The sequence below is a fragment of the Varroa jacobsoni genome, unplaced genomic scaffold (assembly GCF_002532875.2).
Source record: "Varroa jacobsoni isolate VJ856 unplaced genomic scaffold, vjacob_1.0 scaffold_54, whole genome shotgun sequence".
Taxonomy (NCBI): domain Eukaryota; kingdom Metazoa; phylum Arthropoda; class Arachnida; order Mesostigmata; family Varroidae; genus Varroa; species Varroa jacobsoni.
The window spans coordinates 175,735-196,548 of NW_019212956.1; the positions used below are offsets into that span (position 1 = coordinate 175,735).

The 20,814-nt window shown below is 36.1% G+C and overlaps 1 protein-coding gene and 1 long non-coding RNA gene across 8 annotated transcripts in view; one reads left to right on the forward strand and one right to left on the reverse strand.

Moving 5' to 3' along the window:
- Positions 1 to 7,848, reverse strand: part of LOC111260945 (uncharacterized) — a 32,834-nt gene extending 24,986 nt beyond the window's left edge. For all 4 annotated transcript variants that reach the window (XR_002680657.2, XR_015311305.1, XR_002680663.2 and 1 more), the window contains exon 1: positions 5,849 to 7,848. This is a non-coding gene — a long non-coding RNA (uncharacterized LOC111260945). The remainder of the gene's footprint in view (positions 1 to 5,848) is intronic.
- A 500-nt stretch (positions 7,849 to 8,348) lies between these two features.
- On the forward strand, positions 8,349 to 19,100 carry LOC111260975 (uncharacterized). Of its 4 annotated transcripts, XM_022834131.2 has the most exons (10): positions 9,439 to 9,505; positions 10,595 to 10,786; positions 11,559 to 11,744; positions 13,831 to 14,139; positions 14,582 to 14,820; positions 15,076 to 15,499; positions 16,083 to 16,262; positions 16,620 to 16,883; positions 17,819 to 18,166; positions 18,469 to 19,100. In XM_022834131.2, the coding sequence occupies exons 1-10, from the start codon at positions 9,479 to 9,481 to the stop codon at positions 18,655 to 18,657; spliced, it is 2,358 nt and encodes a 785-aa protein (XP_022689866.1). In that variant the 5' UTR covers positions 9,439 to 9,478; the 3' UTR covers positions 18,658 to 19,100. The 4 variants fall into 4 exon arrangements, with proteins under 4 accessions (XP_022689852.1, XP_022689866.1, XP_022689850.1 ...); XM_022834117.2 differs by lacking the exon at positions 9,439 to 9,505 and adding an exon at positions 8,349 to 8,457 and having other exon boundaries at positions 14,582 to 15,499; XM_022834115.1 differs by having other exon boundaries at positions 14,582 to 15,499.
- Positions 19,101 to 20,814: the final 1,714 nt, after the last annotated feature.

A 20,814-nucleotide genomic window follows, 5' to 3' on the forward strand; every position in this document is an offset into this window, starting at 1 on the left:
AATTCCTAAATCCATACAGTTACGGTACTTTCCTAAAAAATAAACAATTGATTTGCTTTGGAAAGCTATAGATGAAAAAATTACATATGATAACGTGAATGGTTTGTAGCTTTATAGACGCTTGTCTGGAAGCTGGTAGAGCACTGAGCCAGTTATGTAAACAATAAATGAGAGTGGCTTAAACACATATTAAAAATTATCATTCCAGCCCAACTAGTTAAAAAATTATCGAAATTGAAATTTACCGAATTTGCTTAATACGGATTTCCTAAATAGGTGAAAACGTCGCCTTACTTCCTGTAGCTGGCTATCTACCGTTTATTGGAGTGATGCATTTATTGTAGACAAACAAGACCGACATTTGTACAAGGAATGGAAGCATACAGTTCAATAGCAGGTTTCGTATTGACAGTGATGTCGAAAGTTTTCCTTGAAAAAACATCTTTCTCGCTTTGGACCTTTCTAAACGTCGAGTTTAAACGTCTCTTATATCGCTAGAACTTTCTCTCTCAATTCAACTAAAAACAAACCATCTATTTCTCATAGGCTTACCCCTTTGTTCGTCCTTTAAAATAAGGGTTAGACAGCTAACCAGCTAAGCTCCTATTTCACAAATCCAGTAGAAGACCTGAAAGACTTTCCGTCCCTCGGGTAAATCCCCATCGTGTACTCATATGGACGTGTCGAGAAGAGCCATGTAGAGAAACGGTGTTTGCAACGCAAGAAAACTTGTTGAAAGCAGACCTGGAAGAGACCTTGGGCTTCAAGGCACAGATGGGGCTAGCACAAGTAAAAGAGCTTAAACTAATGAAACAGATCTCAAACTCTGGAACAGATTCAATACGCTTCGGTTTGTAGATATTTATGCAGTAGTTTTTCTACACAACAAATTGAATCTAGTCAAAAATAATAACAAATAGTTTTGCTTGAAAAAATACTTGTCCGTTTGTAAAAAACTAGAAGTCCGTTATTGTTTATAGAAGTACCAAACTCTTCTGTGTCTCAATATGCTGTCCTTCAGGTCGAAGAAATATATTGCGCAATGTTATAGACAGGCTAATCTTCTAGTGATAGAACACGTTTGCGACCTTTCAGAAATACGGTGTGAGTGTAAAATCTGTTTCAACCTGAGATTTGAATTTAATTGGGCCGTCGTTTGAACTATCCTCTTTTGAAAAACAACTGAGTGTATTACATTTTTATTTGGAACTATTAATTTTTGATTATTGAGTGTATTATGTTTTTATTTATATTTGGAATTAATGCTTACTCTAAAAAAATGTTTGACAGTAATAGCAGGCCTTTCATCTATATTTTTCGGTCCGTTTTCTTCGTAAAAACTGTCCCGTTTTCGTCCTAATGTCGTATATCAAGCAGAACGATGCTTCTCCTGCTAACAGTTTTTTAACTTTAAAACGGTTGTTATATGGTGTTCTTTGTATTTTATACTATTCAAACGACCTACGTAGTTGATCTTAATCACATAGATACATAAACCTATTCACCTACGCTAGTAAAGAGCAATATAAATACTGTAGCTGGTACTGACTATTTGAATGGAAGACAACAACGTCAGATGTTTATTATTATGTAATATATTCACAACTAAGTTCTTATGTGCGATACATTAATTCATAATATCTATTTTACAGCCATTTGAATGGTCCGAATTAAGATTCAGTTGTCAGAACATATTCCATTAAAAATAAAGCAACATGTGGTGTAACCTGTACTAATGTTTATAGTGACCACTTTTCATGGCCTTGAGTTAAGCGACGAAAAATCTGAAGCGTTATGAGCTTAAATCTCGTTGACGAATTTCAGTCAAATAATTATACAATAATAATTGTGCTACAAAATATATACTCCGGCAAAAATATACAAAATATATAAACGGCTTCCGGACCTAATTACATTGTCCTTTCCAGAGAATGAATCAAGTTTTATAATACAGTTATCTAAAGATTCTATATATATATATATATAGAAAAATAAATAGATCTACTTTCGATCAAAGTCAACGGACAATAAAAAGCAATAAAACGCTTTCGATCATTATTGAAACTTAAGAAGGATGTTCTTTCAAGTTAATGGTACTAACTCACCAAAAAACGCAAAAATTATTAGTGAAACACCCGCCTAACAAAGTTTTAGAAAAATGAATTACCATATACTCTAAGAGACGCATTCAGCTGTGCGTGATAGTTTACCTATAGTAAGGCTGCATTTTACCATCTGGTCGAGTTCCATACATAACTGTAGGATAGATAGAAGATCTTAGCACAACTTCAGGAGTTATTCCTATACTATTCGTTCTCTGTTAAAAAAAAAAAGAAAACTATAAGAGGAGGCCAATGTTTTAAGCGATTGAACCACTCAGTTCCACTTGATACATGCACTTATGCCTTGTACAAGTTACGTTTTCTGAGTAAATTTTACTTTAACAGATACCGTACGTAGCCAGACATCACAAGACATTGCTGCCTTCTCAGAGAACCCTTGAAGCCATTCCGACATACGCTTATGACTATCGACAGCTTTAAAGATACGCCGTATCATAATGAACCCGTTCATTCCTCAGACCATTTGATCATTACTTTGGGCACCTGAAGTGAACGGCCGTATGATTAAAGTATCGAAGGAACCTGGATAGCTCAAAAAGTAATCTTGAAAGTTTAAACGGATTAACAGAATTTTTTGTTCGACGAAATTGGTTTCCCTTATATACGAAGGAGACGAGGAACAAAGCGATAAAAAACTACATGATTCCCTTAATTGTCTTTGAGCATAGTGCATACATCCATAGCGGAGTCCGTTTTAATGAGGTCAAAAGCTGATTAGAATATCACAAATGAAAAAGGAAAAATTATATGCTAACTATTTAAAGTAAACACGCGCCTGATAAACTTAGCGCTACTTGAAGCTATTACCAAAACACGGAAAGTCCCTTCTTTATTTAAAGTATTATAATATCAAATTCATGTAGCCCTCGTAGTGTTTTAAGGAATACGTAATATTATCAGTTGAACAGCAGAAGACACGATCAATGGTATGCTAAGGGGCTAGCTTTTAATTTGGTTGGGGCATAGGTGCATACAAAAGTAGCGAAGAAACCTCAAATTATACCCTTGCCGGCAATGCTGTAAATACGGTACCTACCTGCGAATTACTTGGATATCAACAGAACCTCAAACTCGAAGCTGTTTTAAGTTATCTTCTAGTATTAAACGAAGTCGAGTTGGAGATTGGTTTAAAGTATAATAGAAACAACTTAATATAGTTTTGCTTGTATGGTAAAATCATCAGTAGGAGTCGGATAGGGCGAGTAATAAAAATGAATTGTGTAAAGGTAAAGCGTATTGAATACAAACGGTGGGGGTAAAATACAAAACAACATCCGCGGTTAGTTCTACCAACCGACCATTCCATTTAGCTCATAGTGTCAGGAAACAGCATGATAATGAATGGCTGTGAGTCACTGTCGATCACTTACACCGGACAGCTTTATACTCCTGAGTTCCTTCAGGCAAAGCGGATCAAACAATAAAACAATATTAAAACAATAAAAATATTCATCACCTTTATCGTAAAAGTTTGTTCTTAACTCAACTACACTCGCGAATCTTATGATCAGCCTGCGCTTATTTATAGAACTGTCGAGCACAATATCGCATTGCCATTGAACCTCTGGCATTGTATTTCAATATATAACAAATGTGTCTCTAAAAACCTGTTTACAACTTACCATTCATTGTTCTTAGTTAGCCATGTACATCATTTCCACAATTGATAATAATTAATATGCATATATCACGCACACAAGGATGGATTGATTTGGAGTGACATAAATTCACTCTGTGTATAGGTAAGATCTAAATGGCCTGAAAACCTAAAAAAATGTATGGTAAGTATGTGCATCATAAATGATGTCGATATTTAACGACTAGAGTACAAATTAACTCTTACCTATTCACGGAGCTTTGCCAGACAAATGCCATTCAAAGTAAAAGATGGACCCATATTGTTCCGAATTTAACTTCAAATATCTCTCAGCGCAATGTATACTTTGGGATTCGTTCGCCTATTTGCAGCTCGAAGGGCGCAAAGATCACTCTATAAATAATTTAAGAACAAGATGATCACGTCGAATAATCTTGGTTGCTTTAAGCGACCTGTCAGAAGAAGGTATATCTTTCTACGGTCGAGTCCTCTGAAAATCAATCCGAGCCAGAACAGATCCTCAAATATACTTTCCAAGTTAGCGAACGCCATAGCCTTACTGAGTATGCATAGCATCGTAATATTCGATTAAGCAAGAAGGTTTTATAACGAAGGCGTTGATCAAAAAGACGAGTAAGAACGAATGATTCTAAGAAAACTCAGATTAAACTTTTTATTATTTGATTTATTTTTAAATTGGAACAATATCGTATCCTTGATAACATAATTTTAGAGGTAGAAAGGATTTTTTTTTTAACGTAAGACGATACGACAGGGGATTGCACGGGAAAAATACAAGCATATCCAGAAAAGAAAAACCATTGGGAGGCCACTAACGAACATCAAAAAGAACAAAAAAGCATTGGCGAAAAGATAGCAGCAACAAAGATGCTGACGGACGATAGGCTATTTTTACTAGAGCAAATGCACGGAAAAGCCAAATCGACGGAACTATGGCCATATCTGTTGGTACTGTTAGCAACACTAAGCGTTTCCCTGTGTTGTCCTTCATATTAAATAAAAAAAAATTCGCCTCGGCTAAAAAATTAGTGGTAGTAAATAAAAATAGTAAATTATATTTGCACGTGAACGTGCGTAGCACTCGTGTGCGACAAGTTTACGTAAACTGAACGTTCTAAACCGGAATTTACTCGAACAATCCCCAAGGCTCTTACACATGAATTGAGATACTTGATATGACAATCAACTTGCAAGATATACCCATGATTGTCTTTGGTAACTTGAATATGGATTTTTAGATTAGGAATCCTCGGGTTATCCGTAGTTTACGGAACAACGAAATAAGATTAGGAAACGCGTATAAGCTATGTAACTTTGATTTTTGCTGCGCCTGTGATGGGAATCATCTCGATAATTATACAATCCCACACTATCTCTGGTTATTATCCTATTCTTGCTCTTATTAGTTTTTTGACAAGCACCCGTGGAACCCTCCCGAGAAGTCCGATGAGAACTTCTGTCGAAATATATTATTTGATACTTGTTTTTGTTGATCAGTCACTAATATACCAGTTTTCATTTCACAGGTAGTTGCTTAAAAGGTACCCTAAATAATATTCACAATACTGCCTTTTTGGTAAACAGTTTTATTCATTGTAATAGCTAATCTCCAAATTATTGCGGTGTAGTTTCGACACTCTAGGCGAGTTCTTGATACGTACAGAAAAAGTTCGAGCAGAAGCGTAAACATGCATATTACGGAGCACTGAACAAATATCAATCAGATAGCATTCGTCTTGTCTAGCTTCCCTTTAATTTTTCAATTATTACTGAAGAACTAACTTTGTCACTTGACATGTTTGTGAAAGCTGACTTCACTGGTTTATTTACTGTTGTTCCTTGTGAAATCCTCCAGTAATTTACACATGATTAGCACAAAATTTAGCCTATTTCTTCAGACAGTTGTTTTTAATAGCGCTAAAGGTCTTCCAAGTTAGTTAAAGGTAAGAGTGTGTGACCCGTGTGAAGCTTTCTGCAAGATGTGTCGAACGTCAACTGATTTTGTCATTCTGCAGCTCACTTTCCAACAGTAAATGTTTCTTCAGTTCGATGTAGCTCGCGCTCCTGTGTTCTAGCCCTCTATAATATCTGAAGTTACATCACTCACTTCTTTTGCGATGAAGAACACGCCTTCCTTCTGGCTTTAGGTGATATCGCAAAATCTTCTCACTCAAGCTCGCACGATGTCCTTCCAGAACTATGATTTTTCTCGTGTAATATGCAGTTGGTTCACATGTGACTTGATCAACCACTTCTCAACTGTATGCACTGGCGAATACTATCTCGAATGACTATTCAACAAAAAGAAGGATTCCTCAAAATTCACTCCTAGGCCCATTTATATTTATCATTTATATAAATGTACTGAGTCCCGCAAAAACGGATTATATACCAGTTGTTTTTCCGACGCCTTCATTTTCATAAGGAAGATTCGCAGATCGTCTTGTAACGCAGACATCTGTGACTCTGAGAACGTTAAATGTAGCTACGTTACATTTAGTTTTTCTGCAAACATTTCTAAAATGGAACGTGTCCCCTTTATAATCTCCTAAAGCTTCATCAATATACCAAGCAATCCAACGAATCTTGATGGACGTCGTTAAATTAAATGCATCCGCACAACGCCCTGGTTTGATAGTTGGACGAAGATTAACCTGGGCTAATCATTTTCTCAAGCTACGCATAGAAAGTTTTCGTCATTCGGTCTCAGATAGAAGCTTCTCCAATATGTACTTCTAGATTTTTGTAGATATCTTTTTAGAAATTATTATCGACCATTGCTAGCGGGTAGTTAGAATACGTAGTGAATGCCCTGAATTACCAATACAGACAGAAAATATTTAAAACTATTTACCAATTCTTGCATGTAGCATTGAAAACTATATACTGTCGAGAATTAAAACATTTAATATGCTAATTATATTACATGAACCTGTCAGGTAATTCTAGACTGACCTCAGTTCCTTCAAACTGATGCTGTCTTAGCGCCTAATGTTCAAATAAAGCTTGTTTAAATTTAATTATATTTGAATTGGAAATTAGCTACCATTTTTAAATGTATTCAGCAGTTACTCCATTTAAACTTTGGTAACAGGGAATACATTAACTAATTGTAAATTCTAAAGGCGGTTATACTATTTCCATTGTTAATACTAATAATTGATTAAAAATTATTAATAACGAATAATACCGTCGCAGTTAATTTTGCATTTCTTCGCGGCCGGCCTTTCACGTCTACGTCGTACTTACTAAGACACCCATTACGATGTTCGACACAATATCATTCTATCTAATGTACACTTTAGCTCACAAATTTTCAGCCGGAAGCTAACCGAGTTTGCCTCACACTAGGAAAAAAGAAATTATCTTATAATGATACTGTTAAATAACTAGTTCCCCGTGCTTATCCGGCGACATAGCAACGAGCTGAAACTAGCATCGCACTGCAAAAATTAGGCAGTAACTTTAGGCCCTTAGAGGTCTAACTACGTGCTTGCCTGTCGTGCAGTACAAGCCTCAGTAGTATACCTATGGTGTCAATACGTTTGAGTGTATCTCTTGTCTAGTGAAAAATTCGTTTAGAACATACGTGAGGCTGTCGTGTGACTTTTTTGGTAGCACCTTAGAGGGCCAAGCTAATAGGATTATATTCACAACCTGATATAACTATCTTGAAATGATAAAAATGAAACCAGGTAACACAGGATATCACTACTATCTATCTGAATTTGGAATCTATCAATCCTGACTCCTTTATAACGTACAGTTCGTGTATTGTTTACAATGATACTTACTTAAAAATGCGTTTAATTAAAATACCATTGCAACTTCAATTCAAATAATATTTCAAATAAATGCTCATCCGTTGTTAACTCTATAAAACAGGTTTTCTTCCGAAGAAAATAAACATAGGTAGCATTACAACGAACTTCAGATGGAGTTAGATGACGGCTGAGTCCAACTGTTAAGAACAACCTCGAAGGATTACGAACGCGCCACTGAAATTATGTTGGGGAACGAAGCGCTTTAAACGCGCAAACCGTTTAATAGAGGCACTGGTCGAAATGGCAAAACCACTTCAACGTCTAATGAAACTGGATATCTATATCTTACCACAATCGGAGAGAGCAATTCTAGCTGAAAAATACGCTAGTGTACACAAAATACACGTACATGGGGCTGGCAGCAACAAGAGCTGGATGACGGGAATAGGAACCGTTATTGAAATGTAGGTTGTTTTAGTTTTATATTTGTACATTTATTACGAGCTAGGTTGAAATGTGATTGTATATTGTATAGGAAAAATGAACTCTGCAGTTGCTATAGTTATAAATATAGCACGTGCTATAATACCAATAGTAAGTGCATAACCATTAACCATATTCTTCATATCTCCATAAAAGATCCATAGCGCGCAAGCGATCTACAGTTCTGTTACGCTCGTTGCTTTGTTCGACCAATACGACGACGCTATGAGTAATGCTTTATGCATTGTTTCGACTAATTGTAACTTTCAGAATTGTTTCTGTTGATTCTGTGTTGATCACTGATTTGAAATGACCGCGGCTAGAGCAGACGAACGACCGTTTGTTATTGATGAATTTCGTCTATTCGCTGGTAAATAGAAGTGAGTTTAATGTATTTTATTATGAAGTACATTATTATCGCAAAATAAAACGGATCGTGCATTAGTGACAGAGCTCAGACCCAAACTGGGTGAGTATATTTTCCTAATTAGATAGCACGGTTAACTCGTCTCAGCTTACTCACTTTATTGTTATGATGTACCATAAACGTTCAAAGCCTTGACATGCTACTATACTCTCCGCACCTGTACTTGCACAAATCTTGCACAGTCGAGTCAAAAGTCCTCAGTAAACGTGGAGGACCCTCCCTGCACGGAGCTCAGTGCAGCTATCAGTTTATTAGCTGTAACAGAGAAGCTGCTAGGAAGTGTCGCCTGGGTTAAATGTGTTTGTCTTTCAGATAAAATTATGAATCAAGCAGGATTTTTAATTTAATCTTACTCAAAATTTTTAATTCGATAAGAATATTAAATTATCTTATTATTACATGTTGGTGAAAGCCTTGTGAGTGTTATATTACTTGAGCGCTTATTGTAAACGCAACCGAACTAAGCAGCAATCATGTTTACACCGATATATGCGCAACTTAAAATGACGCATTTTGGTTTTCGACTAGAACCACTATGAGTTAACGTTTCATGGTAGCATGAATTCATTGTTACGGGAGTTATTAGCGTAACGTCTATTAACGTACCGTATAAAGTGGCGAATTCAAGGAATTCGCCGTTACTGTCTATGAAAAAAAAAACCGAGATTTTGCTTTGTTTACGCCCTGCAAACGAGGTGAGAAACTTTAAGGTCTTGAAAGACTGTACGTACAGCAATTAAAATTAATATAAACTACATTTAATTTTTCGTTACAAACATGTTTATGAATAATATAAATAAAACTTACTGGGCAACGTTGTTGTGGCACCGAACTTCATATATGCAATATGCCACTGTTCTCTTAGTGTACACGCAAACATTCATATCTCTTCAGCTATTGTAGCTATAGAATATAGATCTCCGTATTATAGTGGGTATAAAATTATGTGATACCATGTCTCTGGGAAATACGTTATGCATACTATTATCAAAGCTAACATCATTTGCCCTGCAATGGATTAAGTGAATTATTAAGTGCTCAAAGCTCGACAATTAAAAAGTAAATGCTTCTAACAACTTACTTATATAAGGTAAGCTATAAACTTTTTTAGTTTATTTTTTAGCAATTTTAACATGTTAATGATAATTTACATAAATTCTTTAATAAAGTTAGTAATGATTTGTTAGTACGTTTTTAATGCACTTTTTAATATGTTAAACGTTTTATTTTTGAAAACGGTAGTAACTTTTGGGATACAGCCAATTGATCAATTAGAGAAGGTCTCGAAAAGTGATTTTTTTGACTCAAGAAGCGTAAAAGCTTCAACCTTCTAACAAATGGCTCGGAAAAATGTGGAAATATAGATTCTTATGAGCTAATTAGAAACGGCGTTTATTTACATACGCAGGCATAGTATGAACAGTGCATGATAATTGCAAAGAACATAGTCATCTATTTTTAAGAAGCGGCGGCATCACAATTCTTACGGAAATTTATTTTATATATATTTATTTTTTGCAAGTAAGGCTGTCACACGGAACTAAATTTAGATATTTTTTGATGTAAGTGATTTCTACTAGCGCTTCAACTTAAGTGAATGATGACACTTTGCTACCGATCCCATGGTAGCATGTCATACGGTTGGAATAACAAGTCTTTTTTTTAATTTCAAAATTGCGTCGTTTACCTAAAATGACTGATTAGTATTTGAGTATCTTTTAAAGCTATAGTATTTAACGATGACTGATCTGTCCATATGCTTCTTTACCTAGTAATATCACGAAACTGCAACAAAACAAAGATCTGGGCGGTATCCAGTTTCCATACGTCTCGCCTGCCAAACCCAGTCCATCAGTCATCTCAAACAAAAAGCTGCACTCCATCATCTTCACGTTGTCCTCGATTCGCCTTTACTTTCACTTCCTTTTTCACCGGTTGCCATGCTTTTGCCTTCTTCTATTTCACTCATTAAAAGCCGCTAAGATTTAGATGCTACACTTCGTACACGTAACTAAACTGCAGAACAAGGCAGTTAAAAACCCCTTGCATCAAAGCAACAATTATTGCACAAATAAGCATCGTTGAAGTAGAATAGTTTTATTATAGTACTGATGATTATTATTTTATTTCAATGGTGCCTGAGAGGTAAAGTGCTTATTTGCTCCGTGTTTTTTCTTAGTTAGTGGTTTCCGTCAAGCCTTACGTTACGGTTGCCAGGATGGCTTCTTTTGTTTGGCAGTCAAGCCTGGCAAATTTAAGGATCGATATTAATGCGTTGGTATGGAAGATTGAGCTGACTTCGAAAAGTGCGGAAGCTTTAGCGTCTGTTGTTTCAGCAGACGTTGAATACTGCGTCGAAAATTGTGAAGAGGTAAGAGGTTCTATTTAATGTTTTTTCATTAAGCAGCCATGCTAAGCACAACTGTGTGTGTTTGCGCCCTTCCTTAAATAATGCTATTGATACGCATGGCTAGCCTAAAAGAGTTATCGACAAAAAAAGGTTTTTTTTGTAATACCTGAGTCTGTACAAAGATCAGCGAAAAAATTTGGCAAGCATAGTACACATTATATAATCTCGATGAAATCGATATTCAAATTTTACAACAACACAATACGAACAAATGTTTTTTTTGTATATTCGTTTGTTATTCTTACTTGTAACTTGTAAAAAGTATTCTGAAAACTTTTCAATAAAATTTTAGAATGTATAAAAAGATATAAGCGTAGTAAAACTTGATCACTCTAACATGCATGTACTCTATTGTAATGACAAAATCTGCTTGTTTTTCGTCGACCTAATTGGAAGGTCTAGCGTCGGTCATCATGGTTGATATTAATTTTTTTATTAATATAATGCAATGAAAAATTATATGAAGATTATCTACATTTTATGTAGTTAACCTACACTGAATTAAGGGAAAGTGAGACAATGCTTACGTGTTAGTGGAGTGAACATTTTTGTGCATCATCACAAAAGGTACTTATCGATTATTGGGAAGCATAAATAGCAAAATGGGATATTCCAGAATATTATTATATGGCTTCTGGTCTCGCCAGCACGCGTACTTAACTGTACGTTCGAAATTAATCTTAATTTTTTGTTCATTATCTCGTATATCCTGCGATGGTTTTATTCGCTTAAGGTCAGCGCACATGTTAAATCGGCAATGTTTTCACTGGAAAAAGCGTTCCAGGCCGTGAACCAAGCCATAAAATGCATGAAAACATATAACACGCCATCGATGCTAGAATTTCCAGTTCAAGTTTTTGCGATTGAAAATACCCGTGCATCACTCGCGGCTATTCCAGTTAAAAAGGATGTTACTCAGGTGCGTATTCTATATAGCAGGTGTTTATTTTTTTTCTCAGATTTTATACAGCAAAGGTAGATTCATATAAAACAGATGTTTTGCGCCTCTTTTTTTTTTTTTCGCAAAACACGTCTCTTACTTCGTTAAGGCACGATGAGAAAGCGTGCACTAGGGCCTGAGTGCTAATATAACAGACTGGTGTTGAACGCAAGGGAAGGCACGTTTCATACAGCTAATGTAATGCAGCTTTAATAATGCAGCACTAATTAGATTGGTTTTAATCTGATAGTGCGCTATGGCTGATGCAATTTATTAGCAAATCAACATAGGCCACGCCAAGTTTGTTGAAATTGTTGTTATACGTATTCGATGAACATAACTAGACGCACTAGAGAACGTGCGATACTGGCTTACATATCAAGTTAATAATTTAGAATGGGATCACCTCGTAATGCTCTTGGCGGTTGTCTAGCCAGGGGACATCCTAGAAACTAGGTGAGTTGAAAAGTAATACGTTAAATAATAGGTTGTATTTACAATGATGACTGCACCGTTTAGTGCAGTTGGCAGTAAATATTATTTCACTTGAGAGCCATAATCTGTCATAGTCAATTTAAAATATTAGTTGCTGCACCAAGTGATTTATATGCCAGAGTGCCAGATAACCGGACCAATGCAGAGATAAAGGTTACTACCTTTACTAGATTAACTACCTTTATTATACGTGATTAAGTACAAGACAAAAAAAAAGTACAAGACAAGCGAAGTCCGGATTAAACTATGAAAGTTTCTGCTCTTACCTGCAATGACTACATAAAATTGTAACTAAATAAGTGGCATTACATGGTTGTGTATCAGTATCGGAAATGGAATTACATCAAGTACATCAAACAACTCAAACGTGTAACACCGGAATAATGAGTCATCTTCAGGATGATGAAAGCCTGCTATTTTAACATTAAAAAAATATTCTAGTATGTCACGTAAATGGCTTCACGTAAAAGCTATGATAAGTTTGGGAGCGTTGGTACTAGCCGGGATCGAATACTTTGTTATATGGATACATTCGTATGGAAAAACTCGCCGTAAAAAGAAAAAGTGATGAATCCTCTCCGGATGTCAACGTGGACCCACACCTTGAATATTGGTAAAAGTTTGGATTCATTCATGAGAGAGGAGCTTTGTTGGCGTCTGTGCGGCCTGGGTTTAATTGCTATATAGATGCAAATAGCAAATACAAATATACTTCTAGAATATGGGTTAGGTTTGGCGAATAGATGCTCTCAAGAATCAAAACCAACATTTCGTCCATAAAACTGTTTACTGCTGTGTTGTGAAAAGTAAATACAACTATTTCGATTAATTATCTTAAAAGTGATTAAAAAAATTGTAGCCGAAACATGTATAGAGAACAAAAAAGTGTTTTTGGGGCAGCCTAATTAGCTAAAAGTATTTCGAGGTATTTATATTTAAGCATTAGCATTTACAATTCATTTCAAAATCTTAGAAACCTAAGTTTTAGTTGAAAATAGCGCAAGAATCAAATAAAATGAACGCTAAACGCATACTTTATGTTCATTAATTTTGACTTTTGCGCCAACAATTTGCATGGTTGACTAGATTACTAAACGTCAAAGTTAGCCTAGATGATGAAAACTCTAAAACAACATGAATACGTGAGAATTTTTTAAAGATGCCTTGCAAGAATGCTTGGCCGCCATCTTCAAAGGGGATTGCATTTCTTTATTAATCGGTAGTTATCTGTGTTTAACAGAAAAGAGGAACGATGTATTTCCGCATATCAGGTCTTTATACAACATTGCACAGTATTTAGAGATTCTTTAATTACTAGTATACTTGGAGGAAATTTGCCTTACAATTGATTGCAATTAAATCAAAACGAACAAAATGTAAAAGTACAGCAATCGACAATCTTACAGACACGTTTGCTTGAAAGTATTTTATCAGCGCAATGGCGATAAACTCACAAGACCTTTTCTTATTAAATGAACGAGTGGAACCAGTGCAAAATGGACGAAGTTTAGCTACCTGCGTATTCAATATGCGTCTTTTACGAATAGCTCTCAACTCTGGCATTTTTCAGCCTACATCTGTTTTAACTTCTGCTTCGAGTAATCATTGGACCACAGCCACAGATGAGGTGTCATGTACAGCCGCAGTGAGTAATAACTCCTTCGATACGGTCACAGATGTTAGTGAATGCACACCAGTCGAGGAACTGCCTGTTAATGTCGGAGCAAAAAATCAGAGTGCAGTCATTAGGGAAACCAGAGACCAGATGATTCCTGTTAGTGGGAAGCCACCGATGAAACATGGCTCAGTCTCAGCACTACAGGGCAACAGTGAAACTGATGCCAAATTGTCAGAGCAAGCTTCCGCTACAAATTTCAGGGTCCGTTACTGACTAGGAACAGATTTATATAAATTAAATAACCTGTTAAGATAATAACGTTCAATTCAAGCTATCGTATATCTCCAAATCTCATACCGGAAGAACATATTTTTTAAATATCTCGCCATATTTTTAGTTGTTGCATTCTTTGAACGCTACCATGTTACCATCTATACAGAAAAAAGATAGGACGATATTGGTGCTGAAATAATGCATTAGTACAGTTACAGTATAAGCATATTGGGGAAGAACTTTTTGTGATGCCATTATGTTTTTTATCGTTTTTAATAACGTATTCATTTGAACGTAGAAGATCCTCTTGTAAAGATTTTGTATTTTCGGCTATAAGCAATATTCTCCAGTTTAGCAATTTTGTTCTCTCTAATAAATGTTGTTTATTTTCCTTCGTCTTTTCCGCTCATTTGTTTGTATACTCACTCAGTTCCTGTCTCTTAAAAACACAAGAGAACATCGTCACGTCGCCAATGACGAATTCAGCATACAGCTGCCTCGGACATTTTCATCACCCCTAGTGGCGCCTATGGTATGCACGACAAGTACTACGACGGTAACAACAACACATATCGACGATTCGGCCATGGCGGACCACTTTAGCAACGTTGTTAAGGACTACGCTGCTGGTGACTCTAACAGCAAGAAGCAACCTATTACACCTTTGAGGTACGACGCCGCGGAATTTGTTCCTTCCAGTACTTCTTTAATGGCAACTTCACGCCAGAATAATGAACTCAATGCTCGACCGCATACGATTGAGGTACTCCGAGGGGCTCGCGATGCCATAGAAAAAATCTGTATGAATCAGCCGAGATTTACCCATTCGGAACAGCTCGTCGATGTTAATGAGCAATTCAATAATACTAGTTGCAACAGAGACTATAACTTAGAACTCAATGACAGAGAGCAATACATTTTCAGTGATAATAGTGTCGATGGCCAAAAAAAAGTCAATAGTAAGGTCAATGGCGCCTTAGCTAGTCGACTACCACAGACTTCTCATCCAAGTGGTGCTCAACCGAAAGATGGTTCATTTGACGGGAATCCTGAGGGTGGTTTAAAGGATGGTGGTAAACAATTAACCAAGGTCGATAGAGATGGTCAAACCGGGGCAGAGTTTCATCCACCAGATGGCACTGATCCAATTTCAACCAGCTCAAGCCGGCGCAGTAGTTTTTCTTCGAGGGAATCCGACGGACTAATACTTAAAGGTGCCTTCCAAGTACGGGTACCGCCTTTATGGCGGTACGTGTTGGCAGAAGTTACCTACATTGACAGGGAAAAACACTTCGTGTATATCGTGCTCAGAGAAGACAACAATCTGCAAAGGGCAATTTGCGATGAGGTAGGGCCACCCAAAGACAGTATTTATGATGTTTTTTTACACGCGCATCAAGCGCTTATACGAATGCGTGTACCCCCTTTTATTTTAAGGGGATCTGTCACACTTAATCCAGTAATTTTTTGTCCAAATAGATCCAATGTTGGTGTTTGCGGTTTAATGGAGTTAAAAAATTCTTTGCAGTACAACCTATGTGGTGTTATCGAATGTCCTCTATTCAACAAAGTTACCTTTGGGCAAGTTTCTCAAAAAGACAAAACAGTGCAAAGTATGCGTCATAGAAACCGCTTCGCAGTTTCTGACTTTTACACGAAAATCTATAATAAAATTGAGAGAGAGGAACGCCTGTGCGAAGTGAGCTGAGAAACAGACTAAACCCAGATACGAATGTTTCAACCCCTGATGACGCAGATTTGTTTACCTATACGAATTTAGAATTAAATCGATTATTATCTTTAGCAAAGTAAGTTCTGAATATGATAGATTTGAGTTAGTTATATTTGAGACATTCTACTCCTTCTTTGAATATGTATGGCCGAATGTTTTATAAAAAGAATGGGAATAATCACTTTGTAAAAACTTGTAGGTTCTGAAGGCCGATTGTGAAGAAGAACCTTCGGATGATCATCTTTGTCCGCGCAGTACAATTGTAGTTGCGCCCTATGACGATGTGTTGTATCGAGCTAGGTTTGACGGTTACGTAAAAAACGACCAAGTCAAAGTATATTTTCTCGATTTCGGCAACTCAGAAATAGTGCCTCGCAAGGTAAGGTCATTTGATTATACGAGTGTTTAATTATCAGGAGATATCTGTTTTGACACATAATGTGTAAGTTGCTTTTTACTGTATAGATTGTTATTATTTTGTTACTGTAAAGTCGAAATCATATCTTCGCAGACGTATGGTTGCTAGGATTGTGCTTAAAGTATGTGTGCTAGCAAGCAGTCTCTGATTAAAAAAGTCGAAATTTCTAATCTCATGTCGCTATCGGATTATTTTAAAGAGTTGCTATTCAGTCATACAAATTATTTTCGCATAAAACTGGCATTTTTCGAGTCAAATTAAGCATCTTCATGTTACTTCCGCTATACTCTCTTACTGTTTGTTTGTGATCCTAAACAGAATATCCGCTTACTTCCAACGGGGAAAAATACAAAAAGTGTCCTGAAAACTTGTCAGCTTGCAATTCCTTGTGAACTGGAGGACCACCTACCAGAGCTCAATGTGTTAGACAAGCTAGACAAGGCGGTTGGATCAGAGCTGGTTCAGGTCTTGCTCGTCGGCTCACGGCAGGATGTACATGAGAAAATATATCTAATCAAGGACATCGTGTACGATGAAGAAGCGACCAATTTTATTAGCATGCCGATGAATACCGCACTTAAAGTAAGATTATCAATCTTACTTTTTTTTTTTTAAGTGAAAATCTTTCTTTTTTCAATGCGCTTAACATTTAAAACTAACCTGTAAAAGACAAATTTTATATATTTAAAAGAATAAACCAAGCACACAATTTGCTGTAGCGATTATGTGTTAATCCGCTTTTCTCTGTATTAAAAAAAAAGCTAGTTTTTTTAGAGTAAAGACCACAAATTTATCATGATTGAAACCAGAGTTTTGTTTTCTGCATGTGAGGAATGGTTAATTTTTAGCCAAGTTAGTTTATCAGTTTTTGAGCCTGATGAGTCCTCTATTAAACTTATAGATTGAAAAAACCAACGGCCTATATCATAATCCGAGATTTTTCATGTGCTAACATGAATGATCCTATAAGAGATAGAGGTCAGACTGAAACTGGTCGAAAATTGCTGCAAGATTTATAAACATATTAGAAGCTGGTTTTAAGATGAGATTATCTATCTTGTTTCGACGTTTTGCGCTTTCTTAAACTCTTTCATTGGCCCTCGAATTTTTAGGACTTCGGTTTGCTGTCACCTTAAATTGTGGGCTTTTAATTTTATACGTAGCGTGCTGAGTGAGTGGGACGTTCCTACGACTTCAGTACTTGTCTTGCACTACGTGTATAGGCACTTTAAATAATAATAATAATAATAATAAGGTTAATTACAGAACCGTAATGCGTAAGTAAAGCTTCGCATCGATTTGTGTCCGCCCCGTGAAATTGGAACCGGCGACTTTATAATATGAATTCTGCAACATCACGTTTCGTTATTTCAGCAGAGTTTGCTACTTATTATTACTATTTATGCAATGTTGTCCATCTTCAGAACACTGCTAGAAACTACCGTTTATGTATAACTTGAATATTTTGCTTATAATATGCCACAAATCAATGAGTATGTCTACATTTAATATTTCAGATTGATAACGCGACATACAAGGTCAGCCACGCAAATGATCCGCACAACATTTGGATTATAAACAGTGAGTCCTTGGAAGAAAGGCAAGCTATGGAATCAGAAATCTACAGTTTACCATCCCTGCGGTGCACTGAAATTATGTGTCTCAAGAAAGGACACTTCGTTACATTCCATCGAAAACGCGCAAAAGTTACTGAAGTTAATGGATCTCATATCAATTTACACATGATCGACTATGGCAGATCGGTATACCAGGTTGATATTACCGAATGTAGAAGGCCGCCTCTTGCAGCATTTCTAGTACCTGCGCTCGCGACGCGTGTAAGTCTAGCAAGCTGCGAATTCGATGTAAGTGAGAATTTTCTACATTTGCAATAGCTGGCAAAAATACCTGCGTTTGAGTGGTCCCGCGATTTTTAAATGCTGCAGTATATTCCATATTTAAGATATTGATCACTCTACTTACATAAGCTATGCTGATATAAGACGCGTCAACCTAAAACTCTAGGGAATGCGCTTTGGTGTAAAATTAAATTAATAGATATTTCTTTGTTGGAAATGGAAGAGGACAAAAGGCACACAAAAATTAATACTAAGTAAGTTTGTATTGTTGACCGGTTAGTTTCTGTACCATTTGTTGAAATTTTCAGAAAAATTCCTGGACACCTGAAAAAACGAAGAAATTGCAAAACTACTTAGCAGACGGTGAATTTCGTGTGAGTTTCCCTTCTGGACCGGAATCGGATAAAGTATTTATGACGAACATCGTTACTGAGAAGCTAGTTGTTAAAGATCTGTGTAAGGTACTGGGCCTTTGCTCTCTGAAGAGGAAAAATTAAATTTAAACAAAAGCTTTTTCTAAAAAGAAAAACAATTAAATGTTGTTTATTTGTACAATTTGGCCCTTAGTCAATCATGCAATTGTCCTTTTCCTAGAAAATGACGCTTCTAATATGCAAAATATTTTCCAAAACACATTCAACAGTGATGTCTACCATACAGTGTCTTATTATTAGGCAAGCGTTGAAAATTAAGTGCTTGTGAGAGACAGGGCTGTGATAGAAAGAAAACCTACTAAGTTGTATATTTAATTGGTATAAGTTGTAGTTTAAAGTATTCTGTCTCGATCTTCGAGAACGCTGGAAGTGTGGTCCGTAACTTATAGGAAGATATAGACATTCATAATAGTATGAAAATCTTTGATTTTTCTCTTTCGAATAAATGTCATCTTGCAATACGAATCCAAGTGGTCATTGGTCACACTTTGGGCAAGTGTTCGTGAGATTGTGTCGTGTTTTGATCTTGATGTAGTGAAATGCTAGGAAGGGCCCTGCGAAATGTGAGAAGGAGCTCCTTCAACAAAATCATTTCTTAGGTTAATTGACCCAAAACTAGCAATTCTTTGCCTTAATTATCTGAGTCTACTTCTGCTGCTTGTAAGCTACATTTTGGGCTGATAACTCGCAGTTGGATGAAACAAAAAAATTGTCTTTAATATGTGTCCTATACTAATATTAGTCGCTTAGATAAATACAATACAATACAATAGAATTAAAGCAGTAGTGTTTATTTTTGTGTTTCCATAAACAGCTACGTCATATGTACGTTGTAATAGGAATCCCTAAAACATCGTGCAAGATTTAAAAAAATTCGCAACTTTTAAATGAAAAACTTCGCATTTAAAGACCTCGTTGACTGGAAACTGCCCGTGAGCTTTTGAATTGTTACTGTCGCTACAATACCTGTAAAGGCGACAGCAATTGTATACTACGAGCAGTACTAATTACGTACAGTACGAGTGGAACTACCTTCTAAATTTACGCAGAGAGATAGTGATACGTTGATCGTCCTATATATATTTTCTTGACTGAACAAAAACGAGCGCGGTTTAAATCGATTCATCATTATAAATTTGTATAAGCTTTATTGGTATAATAATGGATGATATTTAACAAAAATGAACTAGCCACCTTGTCGTTGGCAAGTAGGCATATGGTATTTTGTGAAAGTTATTTTTCTATAAAGTAGGTAGAATTCACTCGTGGCAAGGATTTCAGTAAACAACGAATTTTTTTTTTTACTTTTAGAGTAAGCTTACTCGTGTAAGCAGGAAAGTTTCGGGTCATTTCTGCTTTTGCCCTAGTTATCAAACAAGTTGTTCTAATGCAAAGATTTTATTTGGTCATTGACATAGCTAAGAATGCTCTGTTATGAAAAATTAAGGCCAAAAGACCAAGGGTTTTGTAACTATATGTTTTGTCCAACGCTTAGTAAAACTGAAACGTCGATCAGTAAGGACAGCTTCGGAATATAAGGATAAGCATTAGCAAACAGGTTCGTCTTGATGATTGTAATGTAAAATCTTCAAGCAGTAGAAAGCACTTTGCATCTTGCTTGTTGGTCTTTGCATTTAATAGTCTCTGGGAAATTTCATCGTGTCGTGGCAATAATGTACGTCTCGGCTTACGCTTACGTAATATGATCTTAAACGGTCTAAAAATACTGGAATACGTAAATCGTAACCTATTAACACTATAATTTGATTAATGGGTCTTTAATTATTAATTGGTTAATTAGTAAAATAAATCTCAAATAACGATTTCAAGTACTAAAACTATGTTCCAATAGTGAACATCATATTTTGAAAATTGACCCATAGCTTTTTGAAATGGGACGTAAGCTACGCCCACTTTTTTAGACCTTTTGAAATAATGATCCCTCATATGTACACGAAATCTCGCGTCCAAAACAAGATGCAGACTTATACTTTGTCTGATTGTGTACATAAAGCAGTACGAACGATGGAAACTGACAAACCATGATAAAAAAAAGTTGCGCAAAATGTGCCTACTTGAGCAAAACAGACGCGAAAACTAAGAAGCCCCATGCAGACAAGTGAAAAGATCGGATGACCGGACTGCTTTATCACTATCGATATATTCTTGGCTAGTCACCATGTTTCGGCTGATACTATGTGCTTAGAATATTATTACACT